This window comes from Pseudopodoces humilis, chromosome 1 (assembly GCF_049639895.1).
Source record: "Pseudopodoces humilis isolate 2021_Gansu_Grassland_sample_001 chromosome 1, ASM4963989v1, whole genome shotgun sequence".
Lineage (NCBI taxonomy): Eukaryota > Metazoa > Chordata > Aves > Passeriformes > Paridae > Pseudopodoces > Pseudopodoces humilis.
Window position 1 is genome coordinate 32561239 of NC_142200.1, and position 23950 is coordinate 32585188.

Below are 23950 nucleotides of genomic sequence, written 5' to 3' on the forward strand. Positions count from 1 at the left end.
ACTAGAGAAATAGAAACCCAGACCTGAAATTGCAATACAGTCTTGAAGGTTTTTTCGGTAGTAACACCTGTTTCCTCTCCGACGGTGTTTTGATGAAAACAGATCTTTTCCTCTTTAAAAGCAGAAATTAAGCAAACCTGTAGTATATTAAGAAAAAAAAAAAAAAAAAAAAAAGAAAAGGTACTTCCTTCTTCTGATATTTTTCCTCAGTTGTTTTATTAGAGCCTGGTTTTGCTATTCCTGGGCATATTAGAGGTGCTGACGTAGCCTAATCCATAAGCAGCTGAGTGAGTGGCTCTGTTAAGAGCCTTAGCCTATGGGAATACAGAAGGTAGGAGCCAGCCTACAGCGCTGGGGTCAGTCTGGAGGGGTTTTGGCAAAGTCTCAAGCAGAACTGAGGGTTTCTTAAACCTGTGGGTTTGAGTAGCTGAGAAAAACCTCTTTCTCCTTCAAGATGTAGGTGGATTTTACAGAAAGTCATATTAAAAAAAGCCTGTAACACTGAACATTAATGTTAGCCATTTATTTGATTGTTACAGCATGTGTTAAAGAGCTGCTGCCGCCCATTTGCAGCCTAATGTGTTTATTAGACAATCTTCCCAGTGGCATCTTGAAGTGTCTGTCAGGTAAAAAATTCATGAGCATTATTGGCTTTCAGGCTGCAAATGGAGTATGTTGTCTTCTTACTGTCTAGTACACCACTCTAAAGCCATTACACAGGAGTGAGGGAAAAGATTGAGGAAGGAGCCTTCAGCTTAAAAATGTGAGTAGTAGGTGTTGGAGCCAGTTTTCAGTTCTTTTATGCATAGGCTCAATGGCATTTCTAAGAAAATTATGTTTCTTTTCTTAGTTATAGTTTGTGGAGTTGAAGAATAAAGTAGAGCTTGGTAAATACTGCCGTAAATCTTGTTTTAATGTTACCTGTAATAGACTGTCTTTAAAATAGAAAAAATAGAAAAGATAGAAGAGGCTACAGGTGCATGTCAGATTTTAGTACAAATCCTTTAAAGGTGACTAGAGTCTTTCAACTTGCTGCTGTTACCTTCCTGAAAGGAACAGAAATTCAGTTTTCCCTTTTTGCTTTGTACTGTGTGACTGTTGTAGGTTTTAGACAGTTTCATCTATAGTAAAAGTGATAGTGCTGTTTTGAGAAAGAAGCACACCCTTAAATAAATTAGTTTATGTTTTTAATGTGAGGTTACGATCACCAACCAAGGTATTGGACATCCTGTTTATTTTGGCAGATTGGCATTGTTTTGTTTGGTATTCCAGGTGTTTAGTGGTGAAGGACAGGAATATGTAAGTTGGTTGTAGCGGATGTGGCTTACTTATACCAGGGGCTCAGGAGGTTGTTTTAATATATCTTAACATCTCTGTCACATTTCTTAGTAGTGGATCTCTTGCTTAAATCTTATTTTACCAGACAATGAAGTCTTTTTTTCCCCTTGTTCCTTTTATTTCCCTTGATTTTCACCTCCTGGTTTTTTATTCATTTTCAAACCTTTCTTCATGTCTGTCTGGATTTGTCAGAGCACCTGTGCCAAGCGAGTTTGCATGCGAAAAGGCTGAGCCTCTCCAAGTGTGGCGCAGCGCGTGGGGCGGGCGGGCTGCGTTCACTGCCTGCGATTCTGACAGGTGCTCCCGTGGAACGTGCTGGGAGTTAAAGTTCCTCCTCAACTGACCAAGGAAAGGTTGGCCTTAGGCTCCAGTGCCCCCCTGTCTCTGATCTTATATCTTATCCTGCCTCTGACAGCGATTTCCTTTGGAGGCCTGGGAAAGTGGCTAGCAAGCATTGCCTTCCTCGAAAAGGTTGAAGATTGCAGTATGTATCAATACTAAATATTTTCCAGTTCTGAAATGAAGCCAGTGAAAAAAAGAGTTCATAAGTAGGAAAAAATGTGAAGAATCAGAATTTGCATGTGACTTCCAACTTTCCTCTGGCTTCTACCAGAATTAATGTTACACACAGTACATTTCTAATCTTGAAACTGAGACAGAAAATTTTCTAGTCATGGCAACTTCACAGGAAAAAAGGATGAGCTATAATGGCTGTATGTTTTGAGTAAATAACCACAGAATTAAAAGCTGGGTTTTTTTTTTTAATCTACTGTTAGAGAAAATTTTTTGCCAAACTTTTCACTGACTTGTAGTATTTTTGGTCAGTCAGCAGTATTTTTCTCTTTGTTACTCAGTAAAACACTAACTTTAGTAAATCACTTTGATATGTATTGGTTGTATGTACACTCGTTTCATGTGTTGGTGGGCTGGAGGGGTGGTAGTATAGTACTGCTACCTGATTGTCCACTATATGGTACTTTACCTATTGTTTGCTACTTTTCAGGTTGAACTAGCGGCTTTGAAGGTGTAATCCTCATTTATTCTTTAACTGCATTTGTTAGGCTTATAATAAATCTGACAGTTTAACAGGCCTTGTTTGGAAGATGGCCTGTTCTGATAAGAGATAAAATGCACATTATCTTCTTCTACATTGACTCTGGATGATTAACTGAATTCACTGGTGCTGAGGATCAGTGTTGGAAGGCTTATTCTGCATGCCATGTTCCTTCATGACATTTGAGGAGTTGAAGATATGTAAAAATTCACACAAGTGATTTGTGGTATTTTCCTCTCTCCCACTTCATTGTGCCTCTGCTTTTCTTTCCCATTTGAAAGATGGATGTTTACTATTGCTTTATAATTAGGTTAAGTCTCTCTGTGTACTCCAACTTTAGCAGTTGCTGGTGGAGGATGTAAAGGAGGATGTGCTCTCACGACAAGAGCAAAGACTATTGTTTTATAACTGATAACAACAAAAACAAAACAAACCCAAAGAAAATAAAAGAAAAAAGAATTTAAGCATATTTCAGACTCTGTTATTTCAGTCTCCCAGCGTGTGGTAGAAACTGGTTAGGTGTCAATGAATGTAATTACTAATATGTACTCTCCTAAATATTTTAAATTTAATTTTTCAGTGTTTGTGATTTACATTTAACAATTGGAATAATTAGCCAGTGTTTTTTTTTACAAGTGTTTTGGGTGCTTTGGCCTGTGGTAATGAAATGAAAAGAGAGGGAAAATGCACTTCTGGTCTTAAATATAAATAGGAAAAAAATACTAAGTTACCTGAGATGTCCTGTTGTTGCGGGTCATCAGTAGGAGAGTAAAATTAGTTCTTTGGATATTTTTAGTAATAATATATCTGATTCTCTAATTATCTCCTTCCTTGTAGGAAAATGCTACAGTGAATGTATTTTTATTTCTATTGCTCTATTGCTCATTTATGCCCAGTGGAATTGAAGCTTAAGTCAGCATTAGAAGTTCAGGTCTTAGTTATTGTTGCAGTTCTGGTGTTTTGTTGGGATAGGACACATGGAAAAAAACATAATATAGAGTAGAAGAGTCTGGTGCCATCACTGAAGGCTAAATACCAATTCCACAGTGGGATATTATGTTTGTATTTTGGAGTGCAATACAGCTCTCAAACAACTTACACAATGAAAAAGGGAGGGCCTGGTGTTGCATGACAATTCATTCTGCGAGACATGCATTCAAATTTAACTTGGTAAGACAATTTCTTTTAAAATAGAACTTACTTAGTTCAGTATATGACGTATCATGATGCTCATTTTTTCATTATCAAGCATGTTTTTATCTCTCCTCAAAGCAGTGATTACTGCTGGTTTTGTTTTTCCTAATTTCCAGTTTGGTTAATCATTTTTCTATACCTTGCTGGAGAACCCTTACCAACATTTTCTTGATTTTTGTATTTGTATATGATAGAGCTGATATTACATTTCCAGTACTTCTAAAGCATCAAATAGATTGAATGGTTTAATTTCTTTGTCTTTCTTCTTTCTGAAAATTCCTGTAGAGATGTATAAAAAGATCAGTGGAGCAGGATACATGCTGCTTTCTAATATAAGTTACCTTAAGGGGAAGTTTACTGGAGTAAAACTTTGAGTCTCTGACTTGTCATTCTATTAATAATGTCTTTAGTTTTGAATTGTCATGCTTCTTGGAAGAATTCAGACTTCAAATGTGGGACTTCTATTTTCTGAGCTGAGAAGTTCTATGAGTGGTTCAGGAAAGTTGTTTGAGTGATTCAGGAACCTAGGAATATCTAAAAGTGCTTTAAAAGTTCCTTACTTCTGTTTTTAAAATACTGAATGATATAATGTTATGAATGTTTGTGTTGTGTAAAACTTGGTAATAATTAACTACCAAAACATTTTGATACAGATTAGTTAATATGTATGGAGGAAGGCAGAAACCAAAAAGCATAATATATTATTTAGCTGCTTCAATCTACAGATGTTCATTTCTGTGTCTAAAATTCATCTATCAATTCAATAAAAAATCATGACATTTTCTGTTTCTTACTTGGAAGTTTCCAGGGCACTGCTCCTTGGTACTATATGTGCCCAGAAGTAGTTTCTTCAGGGAAATGTAGTTTTAGTTTCTTGCTTGTGCATTGTACTTACACATGAAATTTGTCAAGGTACCTAAACCTTCTCAAGTTCTTCATTTAGCAGTATGCATTGGTGTTCATTGTGAATTAGCTCATGGAAAAATACGTGAAACAGCTGCTTTCTTTTTGAAAGACACGAGGAAACTGGGAGAATGTTTGCCTCTTTGACTCGTTAGAGTCATTGCTGAGGAATGGGAGATGGAGCTTTGCTACCCTCCCCAGCCAAAGGGAGTTAAACCTCAATCCTTCTGTCTTCAGTGTTTGAACTGCTTACTCGTGAGTTTAGTGGTATAGACCACACCCCTAAAGATTCTGCACTGCAAGAGTTGATCAGCCTTGCCCTCTTTGCTTCTTAAACATCCAGCTTTGGCAGCAGGTAGCCTAGTGCCCAGGAGGCTGTCCTGCATGGTGGGAAATGCAGGCATGGGAGCTCTCTCTGAAAACTCCATCTCCATCACCCAGTTTCTGGCTGTTTTACTTAAGATAGTGTTACAGAAGACTCTATCCACACCTTCTAAAAGTTGATTCTTCCTCATTTCTCCTAACTAGGGAATAGATTTTAGTTTCTGAATTCCAAAAGAAAACCTGACTTTTTAACTATCCCAGTCAGACCCTAAATACCTAGGGAGACAAGGGTTTGGGGCACATCCTTTTGATTTTAGTACTGTGTGCTAGATAGGGATGAGTGACTTTCATTTTAGCCTTTGAGATTTTTTAGATCTCTTTAATATCATCTGTCTAGCTCTCCACTTTCCAGGACACCTATCTCTGGATTTTACATTCTGCTCTGGAGCACAGTCACCTACAAGACAAGAAAATGGCCTATAAAAATCTTTGGGGTATAGAACATGATTTTTAGTTAAGACATAAAGGAGAACAGAAAGCAAGCATGGTAGTGATAGTAGGTGGTAGATTTCCAGAAATAAATTATGATGAGTGAGAAAGAAATGGGTAACTCATTCTAAGAAAAAACTGATAATGCTGCTGAGAAAAAGATGTAATAGCCTGTCAGTGCAAACTAAATAAAATAAATACATATATTACTTGTTTGCAACTATTTGCTGTGTTTAATAAGGAGAGAAGAAGGTGCTAGTTTTGTAATTATGATACCACTTTTGTTCCCCATAATACAGAAGGATAAAGTCTAGAGTTTAGGGTGGGAGATGAGTTTTAATGTGTCCTCCAAAGGCTGATAGTGTGGACCTAGTGGGATTCCTACAGAAGAGCATCAGTGTGAATGCAAGAATTGATTTATGCATTGGTGGAGCTACCGGTGAAACTTTGGTTCCCACAAAAATAAAACTTCCCTCTAAAGTAGGTCTGATAGAGTAGGTAGGAAAGCTGTCAGTAGCAATGACAACAAATTCCATGAGAAATATTGTATCATGTCAGTTCTGTATGCTTTCTTGAGTAGGAAGGCGTTTTGGGGAGTGGTGTCCACCCTAAATGTTTACCTTCATCCTACTTGGGAGGGAAAGGGAGTGAGAAGATGACAGTTGAAGGTTTGACAGGTATTTGTGAATTGTTATGCTTGTTTTTCTCAAGAAAAACAGCTGATTTATATTTCTCAGGTATTACTTGGGAAGCATAAAAAATGAAGGGATTCCCCAGCTTAATGTTCTGAACTTTAGGTCACCATCTGAGTCTAGATGACAGATCAGATCTTGGGAATATACAGCTTTCATCATGCTGACAATTTTTTCTTACCTTCGTCAGTGAAAAATTTAGTCATTGAAACAGAGCTGCAAGGACAGTTCCAGCTCTCCACTGACAAAACTTCTGTTTAAATACTGTCAGTTTCCTTAATAGTATCTTACACCTTCCTCGGAGCTCTTATTTGTGATACTTGTGAAATTGCAAGGAAGTGCTTGGCTCCTAATCTATGAACATATATATTATATACATATATATATATTATCCAACTACTCCTGTAGTACTACATCCTTCACAGCTTCCCTTTGAGAGCTGTGTCTGCTCTGCCACAGAACCACAGCCTTCTTGCTCTTCTGCAGTGGGGTCTTCTCAAAATAATAGCAGCATGTATGTATATGTAGATATTGATATGCATGTATAGACTCCCTAGAGAAAAGGTAATTCACATATCTTTCAAATATAATCTGATACCATTCGTGTCAAAGAGCAGATGGAAGCTATATGTTACAGCATGATACATGGAACTTGAGCAGTATCTAGAAGAAGGGAAATAACTTCACTCTCTGCTCAAAGTGGTTAAAAAAATACTGAGATCACCTCAGTTGGTCAGAGCATGGAGTTAGTAACACCAGGGTTGTGGGTTTGATCCCAGTATTCACTTAAGAGTTGGACTCGGTGATCTGTGTGGGTCCCTTCCAACTCAGAATATTCTGTGAAATTTACTTTCAGTAAAATGAAATTAGTTTTTATTTTTACTTCTAATGTAGGGCAGTGTTAGGTGGTGGTTAGTTCTGAATGTGAGATGGCTCCAACTCATCATTTGCTTGCTCAGGTTTCAGTGAGTAGCCTTTCTCAGCATTAACTGCTTTGACCTTAGTCTTTGGGCTGCTTCTGCCAGTATCTGCAATGTCTTCACTCAGTTGGCTCATTGGGATTTCCAGTGTGAGCATCTGATTACCAACACAGGCTGGCTGCTAGATTTAAAAAAATGTCAAAAAGAAAAAGGGAAGGGCACTGTGTCTTTAACCCCTGGCAGCTCACTCATTAGGTTCAGTGCATGACTGACCAGGCCAGCAGGGAAAGGAACTGGTGGAACAGAAATGAAGGACTTGGAGGTGGTGAACTCCCTTGTTTTGATACCTGATTTCCACTTTATGCCAAAGTGAAATGGTCATACAATTACAGGCTCCAGCTCTTATTTTAGTATGGTATGAATCACCTCCTGGATACACTCACCTCCTTCATGGCCCTCATTCTTCTTATTCTGCTAATCCCAAACAATACAGGAGCTCTCTGAAATGTCCAGCAACACCTCTCTGCCATCATCCTCATAAAACTGCTAGCAACTAGGCAGATGCTGAGCTGGGACTGCCCCATCTTGCATGAATTTTTGATCATTTGTATCGTCTTCCTATGTTCTCTGATGATTCCTGCCTCTAGAATATTGGTACTTGTTGAGAAACATGTAATCTGGGGTAGGCAAGTTTCATGTGCTTCTGTAGGGCAAAGGGAAACCAACAGTTCGGAGCAGGGCAGGATTTCCACAGTCTGTTTATTGCACATATTATGAGCTTGTGTTGTTTTACTACGTTATCTTGACAAGGTACCCTCCTTATGAGGTAGATTATACAAAATACAAAATATTTATCAGTTCGTCAGCGATCCCTAGTGCTGACAGATGTTCTGTTTCTACAGTTTTGTACATGTACTTTGCAGGCATTATCTTCTGATTTTTAACTAAAGCTTCATGTACTACCTTTTCATGTAGCTGGGACACATGTTTTATTTCATGTATTTTAGTTCTGCTGTATTTTTCTTCTTGTATGGCTCTTTTTCCTTTGTCTTTCATCATTCAACCTTGCAAATTTGCTATGAAAATACAGCAACCCAGGCACAAAATGTATTTATCTCTTCTTATGTAACTGGTAACAATCAAAGAGATTATAATGCTTTACTTGCCCAGCACAAATTTTCTTTTCAAGGAGTTTTGTGTAGCATTTTGTGGGGTCATAAACACAGTGGATTTATTGGTATCTTTCAAACAAGCTCTATTTCGAATGATGGATTTGCCAAGTAATATCTTAGCTGAGCATGGAATGAGAAACTTGGAAATATGAACTGAGAACTCAAGACTTTTCCACCATAACCCTTTCTTATACTTTCTTCCTTTTAGTTGCTGATATGTGTTCAAGATGAGTGGGATGGGAGAAAATACCTCTGACCCATCCAGAGCAGAGTCAAGAAAGCGCAAGGATCCCGACCAGGTTGGACCCAGGTTAGACCATTTACTTCTGGAAATATTGAGAGAATGAGTTAAAAAAATGTTACATGTGCTTCTGTTTTCCAGTTAGAAGATGACAAACAACATTCTTGCAAAGAGAAGTCAGTGCCAAACTACTTTATTGCAGTCATTCTGTGTTATTGAGGGTTTGGGATGGGGATGGGAACTATTCTCTTTTATTATTATTTGTTTGTTTATTTTTGAATCCAGTATTGTGTCGAAATGCAGAATTTTGGTGACAGTTTAGGAGAGATGTAAAAATCTTTTTTAGCTTTCACTGTAAGAAGTTTTCAGTCACTCACTTTGTCAATCTGAGATTTTTTTTTACCACCTCTGTTGTACATTATAATCTAGGTCATGAAAAATATTTTCCAGCTTTAGAGCAGCTCTGTAACCAACAGAAATACATTTTAAAGCGTAACGACTCATTCATCATCTAAAGAGTGTTCACAAGGAGGCAGGGAGTATGGATTGCTCAGTTTAACTAAGCTGGTTTATTTTCTCATATACAATCACTCTATAATACTCTTTGGATTCTCAACCCCATGTGGGAGGGATGCTTGTAAATATTCAAATCCTTCCCCACTCCCCCGAAATAATCTTGTGTTTTCAGTTTCTAATCCCAATCCTCTTTCAAAACAAAAACATGAGTGCTCGGAAAAAAATAAGTGACATCTTTTCTAATGCTCTTTTCCTTGTTCCAGAGGAAACCTTTCTGCTTGAGAAACTTGTAAGTTATATTTTAGTAGTGAGAGAGGGCAGTTCTCTCTCTGTTTTTGTTAAACTACTGTCAAATCTTTTGAAATCATCTTTGAGTTGGCCACAAGGCAAGTAAACTGACATTAAAGACAGCATTTTTATAAACTCCTCTTTCAGCCCTAAAAGAAGCACTGAGAAACGCAATCGTGAGCAAGAGAATAAATACATTGAAGAACTTGCAGAGCTGATTTTTGCAAATTTTAATGACATTGACAACTTTAACTTTAAACCTGACAAATGTGCAATCTTGAAAGAAACTGTGAAGCAAATTCGTCAGATAAAAGAACAAGGTAAGAAGACTAATTAATTGACTTCGAATATTTTGTGTTGATTATTTTATTTTTGGCTAACCTGATAGTCTCTTCAGCTTTTCTTTAGCAAATTCCCATGTTTTTCATTAATCAGGAATGAATAATGCTCTACAGTCATGTGAATAGAGTGTGCTAAGTATCATATTCAATATTTATAAAATAAGCTTCACTGAAAATTTAGGGAGAGAGAAGATCGGTCAGCCTGATGGCATGTAGTGGAATTGAAATCACTTTCACAAAAGTTAAACTATCAGATGGCTTTGAGGAAAAAAAACACATACTCTTACATGGATGATGAATCCATGCAAAAGAGAAATAATCCAGGAGTGTGGGGTATGTAAGTGTTCTGCATACTCGTTTTGCTTTCTTTTGTTGGTATGAATAGATATTGTGGACTAAATTATCTGCGTCCTTTAAATGATGACATCATATCCTCAACTACAATAGATTTGAAACTGTTCTAATCTCTAGATAGGGTCCTGTTATAAATGTAAACCACAGAACGTGACAGTTTTCTTCCGGTTGTTTGTCTAGAAGATTAGTTTTGTATTTCTTTTCTTTTGGCATATTTCCTATTCCAAGAGAAAACCCAAATATTTTAGAAACTTTAAATTTTTTGGAAGTGGGTTTTGTGGCACAGGTCTGTCTAGGCAGGCACATTGCAGGTGTTTGAGGCAGATTGAAATTCTTACACTGGGTGCATATAATTTTTCTTTTAATGTAGAAGATGTATATCTCTTTGTAAACTGTGTTTAGAGTGATTCCTTTGATTTTCAAACACTTTACACGTCTTGCACTTTTTCACTTTTCTGTGGGAAAATAATTCTTCCTTTTTCATACTGTGTGTGTAAAATTATAAAATTGAAGACTTCATGTTTAATAATTTAGATATGTAATTATCTAAATATATAAGTAGATCTGCGGTTTTAGACATCAGTATATTCAAAGCTAAATGGAAAGTGGAAAGAGTTAGATTGTGTCAGCTGCCTCCAAAGTGGCTCTAGCTGATTAATCTTAGGGAGTGTTCCTATTTCTTAGCTTGTTCTCTTCCTTTTGCTGTTAGGTTGCTAGGATTTTTAAAGTGGATATTCTAGTGATGTTGCCATGCCCCATATTAGAAGTGTACTTGTTAACCTGACACAGTGTCCATCATTGTTTTGCACCTTGCTGTCTCTTGAGATCTTCTTTATCCCTATTTTTTTCATCCTTTTCTCAAATTGATACTTAAATTATTTTTTTTGCTGTCACCAAGCAACATATACTCCTTACCTTTACCTGAGAAAAGGAAAAGGACAAAAAAATTGTGTTTTCCCAGGAAGTGGGCGCACAAAGGAAAATCTGCTAGCAGTTCTAGAAAATCTAGTCTGAACATCTGGCTCTAACTCACAGTAACTTTATCAAATCGAGGGTTTTATTGTTTAGGACCAATGTGATAACAATAGTTTTATATTATAATTATATTTAACGTTATAATTATTATAATAAAATATTCATACTCACCAGACCAGGTTATATGTAAACTGTCATCATGCGCCTGAATTGTGCCAAAGCTGAATGTGCAGTTTGTTTTTTAAGGTCATAAATTCTTACTAGAAAGCCAACTGAATATACAGTTTGAAGACAGACTAAACTGCTGTGAGCACTGTTTATTTCAACAAGTAGAAGTCGTTTGCAACCCTTGAGCAATAAAGACACTAAATTGCTCTTTTTGATGTTGATTTGTTGCATGAGGTTCTTCAGTTGAGGACAATTAGATGTTCTGGTAACTGGGTATTCGCATAAAACAGCTGGTACAGACTGACTTTAAGGCTCTTTAAGGGGCACTGCAAAACACTGAGGCCTTCAAGGTGGTCATTAATAACATTTCAAGGTCTAGACACAAAGATCAGAATATTTGAAATTATTCCTTTGAGCTGATAAAGGCTTGATGCCTATTCCTACATAGAAGGTACTTCTGTTTTTTGTAATAGCAAATTTAAAAGGCTTTTGCTTTTAAGAAAAATTCAAATGACAGCATAGTCTGAAATGCAATATTATTTTGGAACAGGCATTTCATTAACAAAAATGTCTTACATATATTAAATGTCCAGATTGCACAAACAGTACAGTGTACCTCTGTACTTCTGTTGAGTGCCACAAAAAACCTGACATAAACAACGCAAACAGGTTGAAGACCCAGTGAGGCTATTACTATTGCTCTCTCATGTTTTATAGGTAGTTTATCACCTCACATTGGGAATCCTGCACTTAGATATGCTCATCATTTAAATGTATAAACTTTTAGGTTGTTACAGATCTTCCTGATTGGTTTTCCACTGTCACGACCTGTTAGAACACCTTGACAGCAGTCAAAAACTTGCTTTATGTATTTCTAAAACAAAAGTCATTAAAATAATGTTATACTTGCATGAAGTGCCATGAGACTCAGGTTAAAAATACTATTTTATTACAGTTTTTTTGTTGATTTTTAGTCTTATGCAGAATACTTGTAGGACAAAACTAAATAAACATCCTGAAACTCTTCAGTGATTCTACACTGACATGGACATATTAAGATGGTTTAGTGGTCATGCACTGGGTCTGCCGTGCATTTCTTCCAAAGCAGATTAGATTATATCAGTGAGAACTTAATTTACAGTTTGCTTATTTAGAAGTTTTAGTGAAGAGGTTGTTTCTTTGAAATAAATACTAAAAATTTGAATTGCACATGAAGATCTAATTACTTACAAAAGCATAGTCAGTTATAAATACCTCTGTTAAGGTAAAGTAGTAAAGCTGATGAAAGCAACAGGTTTTCTAGCTGCTACTGAGATTTGTCAAGGAAACTTTATTCTAGATTCTAGGAATGAGAACAAGGAAGGATGAAATGCAGATTGATATATGTTTCCCATGTCAAGCTAGCTGGACTGGTAGCTGAAAAAAGTAATAGATCTTTTGCTTTAATACTCTGTAATTTAGTATAATGTTATCCTGATCTATTTTATATGGAAATATAGACTTGGAATACTTTATCTGTTATCTTTATATCGTTTCTCACAGTGTATACTTCAAAGATTCCTAAGTTGTGGTATGTTAGAGTTTCTGTTTATTACAATTTGAAGGCAAGTTTTAAATGCATATGTAAAGCTGAATTTATTAAAAGAATTTAAGATATTTGGAAGATGTAACCATTGCATGAAGTTTTTATCTGGATTTTGAAATGGTTTTGGTACTTGGGAAAGTGATGACAAGTTCTTTTACAAAAGCTTAATTTTCTTCTGAGGACTTTTATCATATTATCTTACAATGATAGGATAGAGATTTTTGAATGTCCAGAGGAGATGAAAAATTGTGATTATAGCATGAAGATGAAACAGAAGTTGTATTCATGTAAATCTTAAGTGGATATCTCTACTGGGATTTGAGACTTGTATTTCAAGCACTTGGGAAAAGATTCATTCAGTTTTTTTATTTATAACATAGAAGTAATTTGGTACAGTTGTGTTACATGTTCTTTGAAGTGTAAGCTCTTCTGTTGTTTGCAGTCCATGTTAAGTTTCTTGGAAAGAGTAATAGTCATATATGTAGCAGATGTGTTCGTAATGTGTACAAGCAAGTTCTGATTTGCACATGCTTAATTCAAAAAGCTTGTGTTAGGCAAGTGTAAAGACCATTGGGAATAAATGTTCCTTTATATGCCAGACAGGCAAGAAACTATAAAACCATTTGATTGTACTTAAACAATATGCTTAGTAAAATAGTGTCTGATTGATTTTAGGATCCTATCTTATTTTAAGAAGCAACTTCAGCACTTAAGACACTAATTTGTATTCTATAAGTACTGCTGAAAATGTTTTCTCATATCTGAAGACCACACAATTTTGACAGCAAATAAAAGTAACCTGACTTTTCTTCTTCCTTAGTTGACAATCAGTTGAACTGTTTCCCATCAATCTCATTTGATTTTAGTCCTTTACCTTCATTCTTGTCACCAGGCTGAGTTCCCTCATTATGGTAGGGGTTTTTTTTCTCATTATTTTTTTGACTGCTTTGTCTCTGTTTTGCTGAGTTTTGTGGGGTTTTGTTTTGGTTTGGTTTTTGGTTTTTTTTCTTCCTCTTTTGGATATAAAGCAGGTTATAAAAATTAAAAAACCCTTTCCCTTAGTTGCAGCTCCTTTTATCTGTCATGTTGGCCCCAGTCTCAGCAGGTAAATAACTTGTCTTTTAAAGAAGAGACTATTTGTCGCATTTCACTGTTTGAACAACTCTTGCTTCAGACTTCTAATCTTCATTTTCTTCATTATCTAGTTGTGCTTTTAGCCTCCTGTCTAAATATCAGCAATGCAGTAGGTATGGGGGATACTGAAGATCACCTTAAGCTTCTTCAGCAGTTTCTCCAGCTAAGTCTCCTCTGACCTCTTTGGTTGGAGTGCTGAGGAATGCATCCTGACATAAGTACAAGACGTGAAGTTGTTGTTTATTTTAAGTCCCCTGAGTTCCTTTTATTAAAAGCCCGGTCTCCATCTCTTATTTCTCTCCTATTCTCCAAGCCTTTTTGTCTTCTGTAGTATTTTTTTTAAGATGGCATCTACCTGTCTTATTTAGATTCACTTGGAGTGGGATATAATCTACTGTGGTAAAGTATCCTCAAATATGATTTTATATCACTTCCATTTTCCTGCAGAGTCCAGTTTTCATGTGTCACCAGTTTCTGAAGAGTTTTTGTGTTCTGTAGATCAGCTTTTCAGTGGTTCAGGGAAGGGATATTGGGTGGCAACAGCTGTTAATGTACACTTCTGAGTTGTGAAACAGGTCTTGTTTTCAGAATAGCCTTAAAAGACAGACCTTGGACAGAATGAAGCACCCTGTGAAAGCAAAGTAGTGTTGGGAGAGGGAGAAGTGCTTGATTAAGAGAGACATGCATGGAAACCTGTATGAACTTAAAAAGAGGGCTTGTTGTTAATCCTATTTATCTTCTTTTTCTGGTTTCACATTTGATAGCAAAACCAGTTTTTGCTTCCCTGTAGCAGTACTATGTAATCACAGGGGCACTCCAGCAGATAGTGTATTGTTGCCTCCAGCACCAGTATGCAAGTAAAATTGCTTGCTAAAAGAAAGCAGCATGGTCTTAATGCTGTAATGAGGTGTTGTTTTGGCTGCTGCTCCTTTGAATTTATCAGATCTGAGTTTAGATTCATATTTCACAAGGTATTTAAGCAACTGCCTAACTTTAAGCAGATGAGTATTCCCTGTTAAGTCAGTGGAACTACTTAAAGGTTCAAAGTTATGTGCATAAATATCTTGCAAATTCAGGATATTAAGGGAAGAGAGCATATGCAGACTTGTGTTTTGTCTGTTGGTTTTTTGTTTTGCAAATATTTTACTGGGTCAATTTTATTGTAATTATATTTTTATATTAATCATATTTGAGATGAGTTATTCAAATTTTATGCCGGTTTTTGAATATTTTTATTTTTGAAGGAATTCTACATGGCTGTCACTATTTTTATATACTGTATTTTCAGTCTGATAGGATTTTAAGACTGAATTAAGTATCACAGGAATTTGTGCTTGAAGTCATGGAATTTATGCAGAGCATGTACAAAAAAAAAACAAAACAAAACAACAACTATTATTGAGTTTGCTTTGCTGTCTCCTCTACCTACAGCTGAGAGTGATGCACTGAAAGTGTCTTTGATCTTCCTCTGTACATTGTAAAGTTTTCTAGCTAAATATGCAGTTTATGTTGACTTTACTACTTGCATGGCTCCAAAGAACTACTGATTCACTGAAGAATTTAAAGTGGCTTTAGGTAATGCACAGCATCAGTTTCTTTTCTACATCTCATGAAAAGTATCATTGGCCAGCAGAGCCATCAAGTGGGAAGCTTCCTGGTGTTTGCTTATTTTATTGGATCTGTGTATCATGCAAAATATTAGATTAGACCTTATCTACACATAAGTTAAGGCATTTGAACTATATTAAGATTCTTCTGCGGAGGCAGTGTTATAATGTAATTAATACTACTTACTGAATAATAGCTGAAGACATTTTATGACATAACTGTGGCCACACTGTGATCAGACAATTAAAAGATGGGGATTGTTCAGCACGGGGTGGAGAAGGCTCTGGGGAGGCCTCATTGCAGCTTTTCAGTTTGTAGAGGGGACTTACCAGAAAGACAGAGAGAGAAGTCTTACTGAGGCCTTTGGTGCCAGAACAAGAGGCAGTGGTTTTAAGTGGAAAGAGGATAGAATTAGATTGGACATAAAAAAGAAGTTCTTTATTTTGTGGATAGTGAGGCACTGGAGCAGGTTGCCCAGAGAAGTTGTGTATACACCACCCCTGGAAGTGTTTAGAGCCAGATGGGATGGGGCTTTAAGCAACTTGGTCTAGTGAAAGATGTCCTTACCCATGGTGAGAGGGGTGGACTAAGTGATCTTTAACGCTCTCTTCCAACCCAAGCCCATCTGTAGTTCTATGATTCTCTTGCTTCAAGAAAACAGGTAAAATGATCATCAAGTGTGCAGGCTGCAAACTGACCTGTGGAAAGTAAGTCAGCTGTTGAAAAGCCCTGGTTTCACCATCCCTGTCCTCCTGATCATGAGTTTCCATTTCCTCCCTACCATGACAGTAGCATTTCTGCAGCTGTGTGATGAGCAGTGTTTTTGAGGTGTTGTAGAGGATCTGTCTCACCATGGGTCCTTGGTGGGACCCCACTCCCACACAGGTCCAGGTGTGCCAGGGATGACTGAGCTGGGTCAATGCCCACAGCTGTCTTGGTGCTGTTGGGCGTTGCAGGGTGTCACGTGATGGCTGTCACCTAACAAGACATTCCTCTTGACCATGGGCTTCAGCTTAGTCAGTGATGGATGATTTCCATGCCAGAGATAATTTGCTTGAAGTTTTAGACTGAAAATCTAAGTTTGACTTCAAGTTATGGGTCAAAGTTAAAGAGAATGTTACTCTTAGCTGTTGAGGTACTGGTCTTTTCCAGGTAGACATAGTCATTACTGGCAAGTGCTGCAGGAAAACCTTCTTGTTTGTTTTGCATCCTACTTACAAATATAAGCAATATTCTTTGTTTTCTTTGGTCTTTGTTTTCATTTATAACTTCTGAATGTCCATGAGAAAAAAAAAATAACCTAGCAAAGCATGACTGTTCATATTATATAGCTGCAGAGATTATTGCAGTGTAAGAGGTCGTGATCTGTAACACCAATGCTGGAGAGTGCTATAAAGGACTGAGCTGCTTCTCCTATATTTAACCTTCTTTGGGGGATGTGTGTCAAGTGTTCCCTCTTTGTTCTTTACAGGAATATTTTCACTAAAGTTTTGGTTTAGTTACTTTAATACGTAATAATCATATAATGGTCTATGTACTACTGGGATTGTAGTTAAAATGCCTTGCATAAGGGAGATGGAGACATCTCTTCTTGAAATTCTGGGTTTTGGAGGCCGCCTCCTTGGTGAGTGTATTGTTCTCAGACTGCATTTAAATTGTCACTGAGCACTTTAAACTTCAAAATTTTGCAGGTTTGTTCGGGGCGTTTTTTGCAGTTTATCATGTGATCTCTTATGAAGTGTAAATATAAATTCATTCAGCATTTTTATTTGAGGAGAAAATAAAATACAGAAATACATCCATGACATCCATCCCTCCACAATATGGACTAAGCTTTTGAGTTGTGTTTCTCACCAGCTGTTCTGTCTTCAGAGGTGTGGTCAGAAACAAAGGCTGAGTCTAGGTGCTAAAAAATAAATGCTGAGTTTAAGGGCTGAAAAAGAACTGTAGCCTTCTGATTTGAGTCTTAACGATTATGTTTTTAGTCCCTTGTTGCTGGGTGGTTTGCAGTGTAAAAGGTGCTGACTGTAGAACACCAAATCTTGCTGTGTGCTTTAGATTAGTGTATGCAACGTCTTAATCTCAGCAGCACATAAAGCAAGTAAATGAAGGGGACTTCATGTTACCTTGGCTCTCTGTCTGCAGCTTAATTTATGGAATAGCAAATTAATTCACTGTGAATAGTGATGATACTTCAGTCAAAAAAAGATCATCTATTTTAAGAAATCTAGCTTTTGTTACACAGCTTTTATCTTTTCTTTTTAAAGACTGCAGCTTGAAAAGCAATAATATAATATTTACTCAAAATAGGGTGCAATGCCTTTCATACCATGTTTGAATCCTGAAAACCTGTGGATTCACAGCACATTGAAGAAGCATTGATCAAAGGCTTCTCTGTGTTCAAACTAGGACCAAGATAATTGCATCTGTTCTAAGTCATGCATTTTGTTACTGCTGTAAAATATTGTACATGTGGACAATTAGTTGGAAATAGGTGTCCTTGAATGTGAAATCACCAAGGATATGAAAAACAATTAATAAGTCATCTATTACTACTTCAACATTCAGTTTCTTTTATGGAAACCCACAGTGGGCAGCTGGGGGAAAATGACAGACTGCAGATTGAAGGAAGACTTGTCAAGTGATCAGTTGCATGCTCTGTCATGAGCACTGTTGAGCTCATAGTGAATGCCCTCAGACAAACAACTAGAGAGTCAATACATACATGCTTTCTGTTTGCTTTCATCATTATGGGGTGTTGGGACATCCCTAAGTATTTTACAGGACAAGGAGTACTCTTAATTCATTCACTGCATGCTTAAACACACACCTACTATCCTTCCCTTCTTTAACTTGCACAAGATCAGGGCAAATGCCAGAAAGGGGAGACAGAAAAGTACAAAAATTAAGTTCTGCTAAAGTGGATAACTCTATAAACCATAAATCCATTAAATAGATACTCCATAAATGGAGATGCTTCAGATATGCCCATGTTATCTGAAAAAGTATCCTTATGCTCCTTTGGATGAAGCAACCGTGTCGTACTTCCCTTGGGAGGCCCAAGTCGTCTCAGAGCAGAAATGCATGTCCATGCATCTTGCTTTCCTCTCTGGCATGGGCCAAAATGGAGCTCCACAGTGTGCCTGCCACAGAGGGACAGCACACAAAGGCAGGATACAGCCTAACAGCTGGAATTTGTGACAGACTCATACAGAAGGGGCAGATTGTTAATGGGAATTTAACAGAATTCAGGAGCAACTTCATGAAGAAATTGGTAGGTTCTGTCATTCCTCGCAAAAATTCTGAATGTTCTTCAAAATATTTGGTGGAAGTTCTTGTCATAATGCAGGAGTTGGTGAAATATTTTGGGGTGTGTTACAGAGAGCTGGCTAGGCAGGTAGAATGGTCCCTTGTCATCTTGAGATATGTGATCACGAAGAGCACTAGCCTTATACTGGTACTTTTTCTCCTGAGGCACAATTTCCTAGAAAGACTTGGAGAAACCTGCAGTTCCCATGACTCTTCTGAGGGAGATGTCTTCCAGAAACAGATTAGGTGTGGGCCTATATTCAACACTGAAGAGGAAGTGTGTTTAAATATAACATCTAATCTACTTGGAAATTGAAAAAAAAAGAGGAAGAGATATCAAGGTTGTAATTTCTAAATACAGATTGGAAAACTTAGAGGTACCCTCATTTAGACTTTTCTTGGTTTGTTTGTTTTGATGTTTGGTGGAAAAATATCAAGGTATTTTGTGCCAATAACATAAAATTCTTCCTGTCTTGCTACTTTTGTATAAAACCTTTGGCCATCTTGGGTTGAAGGAAATATTTGAATGTTTGGGGTTTTATTTCTATCTTTAGTTGTTTCTTCCTATCCCCATTCACTCCTCTGAACGCAATGCTCCCTGTCACTAATTGTCAAAGGTGGAGTTTTGTATATTATGGATTTTCTTTGTATTTTCAAATTTTCCCCCATTTTTTGAGGTGCTTTATTTTTAAGCCTGTACTGTTTTCTCTTTTCAGTAATTGTGTTTTGTTTTTCACGTCTTCCTCAGTCATGCTGTCTTTTGCCTTTGGTGTGGCTTGAGCCATAATTTTACGACCACCAACACCATACCTGTGACAGTTTTATTCCATTCACTATCATCCCTCTGATAATGTTTTTACTCTTAGCTGCTGCGGTAAGAAATCATCAAATAGTTTAAGGAATGTGACAAAAGTTACTAATGAGTTGTTGAGTGTTACACTGATGAAAATCAAAGATTATTGTGATTACTATTGAGCTTGAAAGTTGAGCCACCCACCATCTGTCTGTCTGCAAGAGGTGCTGATTTTAAGTGAACATTGTGGTATATATTGTCAGGCCGTTGTAGTTAATGTTCAAAATATAATTATGTGTTTGCAGTTGGCAATCTAAAATGTAAATATGCCCAGTAAGCTTTTTTCCCTTTACTTTTTTTGTATCAGTGATACAGGAAGAGAAGCCAGTCTGTAAAACCTTTATTAAATATGACTGAGGGAGGATATTGGCTTTCTCAGGGTCATTGTGAATTATGGTGCAAGAATACTTTTCCTTTCCCTGAGCTATGTGATGGTCATGGTCATTGCCATTTGTTCTTTCTTTGAAGCTCAGACAAGGAGCATATATCTTTTATCTCAATAGATTAAATGCTTTCCAAAGGAAGGGGTATGGTTTCTTCTGTTGTTTATTGTGGGGATTTTTGTTGGATTAGTTGGTTGGTTTATTTAATAAGGACTTTGGGCCCAGTAGTCTTAAGTGTTTAGGCTGAGGTGAACACATAATACTGTGGAAATAACAGCTGTTGTGTAAAAGATTTCACCTGTTGGTGCTCTAATGGGTAAAATGTAAAATGAGGAGCAGGCGTCCATGTTCCTTTTTGCAAGCTAGTGAGTAAATTGGAGACTGGAGGAAAATGTTCTGGATTGTCACTTCTGATGTAAGGCACAGGCTTGGCTGCAGACCTGTGTTACCGGCCTTCATACCGAGGAGGGACACGGCTGGAGGCAGACCAGAATCTCCAACATTTCCTGCTTAAAGCTACGTGTATTCAGCATATTCAGAGTGATGATTGACCAGCAAGGGCCCCTCACTCCCAGCCTGTGCCATGTCAGGAGTTTGAGGCTGGGAAGAGCAGCAAGGCTACAGAGCTGGCTGGGCAGCACCTGCCAGCACAACATGGAGCATCCTTTCCACTGAGCTCCTGGTTGCCTACAGGGAACTGTTGGAGAGCTGTTAAAGCAGCTCCAAGTTTTTTCTCAGAAGAGAACTGAAATAGCTCACTGAGAAAAGAGGGAAAACAGGACCATTAGTGTTTAATAGTTTTTCTGTTTATGGATTATACTGACATATTTCAGACTGGGTGCTGATCCCTGCTTCATGAATCTGAATTAGAGAAACAGAAACGGTAGCGCCCAATTAATTAAGTACGGTTCAGTCTGTTGAAGGGAGCTCATTTGTACCTATCAGTGGTATTAACAGACATTTTAAAATGTCTGCTAATTAATATGTGACAGAAAATATTATTGCAGTTGAGGTTAAAAGTGGCTTTGTCTGGATGTAAGTCATAGCAACAAGATATGATTTTCTAGGGTAATGTAAAAAGATCTCTTAATTTTAGAGAATATTTTAAACAATGCAGGTTAATAATCATCACCTTTCTTCCCACATCCACACTGTATTCATAATGTACCTTAAGTAATGTAGCCACTGTTGAAATACATGAAAATTATCTTAAGTACAGTTTTGTAAAGGACTTGGATTAGAAAAATCCCTGTAAATAACTAAATTGCAGAAATAAACACTTTCTTCTAAGAAGGTTTTGTTTTTCCGTCTGCTTTCCTTGCAGTAATAGGAAAGTTTCTGTTTCTAAATTGCCTTGAAAAATTTGGTTGAGGCCTGTGATGGTGGATTAGACAAGTAAGAAGAGGGGCCCAAGTTTCTATTTCTGAACACTGGGCTTTTTTAGAAGAAAGTTTTACTTGTCCTTAATGATTTAGAGCTTTTTTGCAAAAGATTTGTCTACCATAATCTGGACTATTAGAAACAGTAGGAGCCCTGTAATCTACGTTAACATGGACACATTAAATTAAACTTGTTTCTGTTCTTCCTTAGCTGTCTTTAATTATCTGTGCTCCATTTTGGCCTATGCTTTATTATGGAAACTTCTTTTCATGGGCTCGTAAGGAACCCATGATCCATTATATTTCTTTTTTGTGGACCACATTAGGTCTCTTGAAGACTTATGCAATTGTCAATGGCAATTTTTAAAAACAAAAAGATCCTTGCCTGTTGTTGTAGATGATCTGGTGTGTCACAAAGATTTATTATCAGCATCCTAAAATAAGACAGATATTTTGTAATCATGGCGATGTGGCATTCGAAGAAAGGGAGTCATCTGTTTCCTTTTAACAGCTGGTTGAGTACAGAAGAGTTAGGCTTCAAGAAACAAAGTCTGGCTAGATTAATACTCTTTCCTAGTGTGTTATTTTGGCCTAAGTTTTGGAAACCTAAAAGTTTAATTAGCCTGGCAACTGCAGATTCTAGTCTAAAGACTGTTAACCCTTATATCTTTAGTTTCAGAATCTGGCTTGTGTTTTTACGTGTCAGAGAACCAATTGGAGGGCTGTTAACATTTGTAAAAGCAATATATTATTTCTGTGACCATGGCGGACCCCTGTTTTGAACGAAATTATCAGATTCTGCCATGTTTCTTGTCTTTGAAAACGTTAGCTCAGCCAAAATGTTAAAGAACGTTGGACTCTCACCATTTAGACATTCATATTAATACTATTTTGAGAGATGAATTATCAAAATAAGATGAGGTTACTCATTAGGTAAATATGTAACACTTATAAAATTGCAAATGCCAAAAAATACAGTAAAATTTTCTGTCCTAATTCAGTACATACCAAAGAAAATAATTACTTTGTTAAATGAAGTGATGCCAAATATTTGTATCTAATATTTCAGTGCAGAGGTCAGTTAGCTTGGCTCTTTCTTTTGAAATGCAGCCATATTAATGTAACAGATTTTAAGTCGATGATGGCTGTGTGGCATTTGTTATCACGCACAGTTGAGTAGTTTACGTGAGTGTTTTGAAATCATGTAAATAGCAACAGATGCAAAACCGTTTCCTGGATGTGTTTGTGTATACAGCTATAGATACATATATTTCAATCTGCTTCTCTGATTCTAGCACAGAATAATAAGTGACTGATTAAATCAAGGGTATTTTGGGGTAAGGCACTGACAGCCAATGTACTTAATCTAGCACGTGTACTCCTTTATTGTTTGAGTACTGTGTTTTAGGCATTTATTAAATACTATAAATTACACTGTGACCAATTAGATATTTGTGATTATACTGGTTACTAGACATTCTTAGGAAATGTAAATGCAAAAACAGGACCCCAAAGTCCTGTATTTAAAAATGCATTTTAAAACCAGTGAAAATTACAAATTCTCAGCATCATTCTGGATTTTGGCCTTTTGATAAGAAAATTTCCTGGGCGGAGCACCTCTGATGATTAATTTATTTAGATATTTCTCTAATCAGTCAGTATACACTGGAAAGATAGTGTTGGTGGTCTTTTTGGGGAAAAGATAGTATCTTTAAAACACAGGAATATATACATGTGCACTTAATTTTTCTGATTGCAAGTTATGCACAACCTTTAATTTCATATGAAAGCATATGTTGAACATATTCAAATAATTTAGTAATAAGATCTGTCTAAAAATTTTGCAGGAGTAAACTTATACCCAGTTATATTCCTTTCTACCTTTTTGAAAACCTAGTGGAAAAGGTTAATGTTGCAGCATGTCCAGGAATTCAACAAGTGATGGTCATGATGGAAGCTTAATTCCATGTTTCAGAGATGAAAAACAACTTTACACTCACAATGTGGTAGTTTGACACATCACCACAAGTTTAAATGAGGCATGGGGTGAGAAATAGTTTCTGGATTACGGGTTCCTTTCAGTCTTAGTTTAGGTTTCACCTAAAGGATAAAATAGCAATTGTCCTTCTTTGTCTTTACTGATAAATAAAAATACTAGAAATCATATCACCAAAGAAATTATTTTAATTGCTGCATTGTTTCATATTTTTGTTGTGTGCTGAAGATGGATCAAGCCATCGAAGATTTGGGGTCACGGATAGGCCACTTTAGTCTTCACTTGAGGAGCAGCAGAGAGAGGATTGTAATTCTGGGTTTTACTTTAGACCCCAGTCCTTAACCTACCAGAGACTAGGGACCTTCTGAGGTAATACCAGGTAAGAGTATTAAATTGATAAATCTGCAGATAGTAGGTACGAAGTTCTGTCAATAACACTGTTTATGTGAATAAAATCACTTTTAGCTGTCACTATTATATTCAAGAATTAGCAATCTTCATAGAAGTTATTTAAGTGTATTAATGGATGGGATTCTGCCTTGGTGCTCTCAGTGGTGCTGTGTGCCAGGAATGCAGCACTGCAATATCCCAGTTCATAGGGCTTGGAGAAAACTGGATCCTGGGGCCAGGGCAGGAAGGAGTGGGCACTTCCACTCCCCTGCCCCATTCCACTGCCCCGTCTTCTTCCTCACTTCCAAGAAGCAGACCGCTGAGTTTTGTAATTATGAGAAGGA

At 37.0% G+C, this 23950-nt stretch overlaps 1 protein-coding gene across 7 annotated transcripts in view; it reads left to right on the forward strand.

Annotated features, from left to right (window-relative positions):
- The window catches only part of NCOA2 (nuclear receptor coactivator 2), a 188642-nt gene that overhangs the window by 105494 nt on the left and 59198 nt on the right, over window positions 1-23950 (forward strand). For all 7 annotated transcript variants that reach the window (XM_014255672.2, XM_005517104.3, XM_088052708.1 and 4 more), the window contains 2 exons: window positions 8295-8396; window positions 9279-9451. In XM_014255672.2, coding sequence (XP_014111147.1) covers window positions 8314-8396; window positions 9279-9451 — 256 coding nt within the window. In that variant the 5' untranslated portion in view covers window positions 8295-8313. The remainder of the gene's footprint in view (window positions 1-8294; window positions 8397-9278; window positions 9452-23950) is intronic.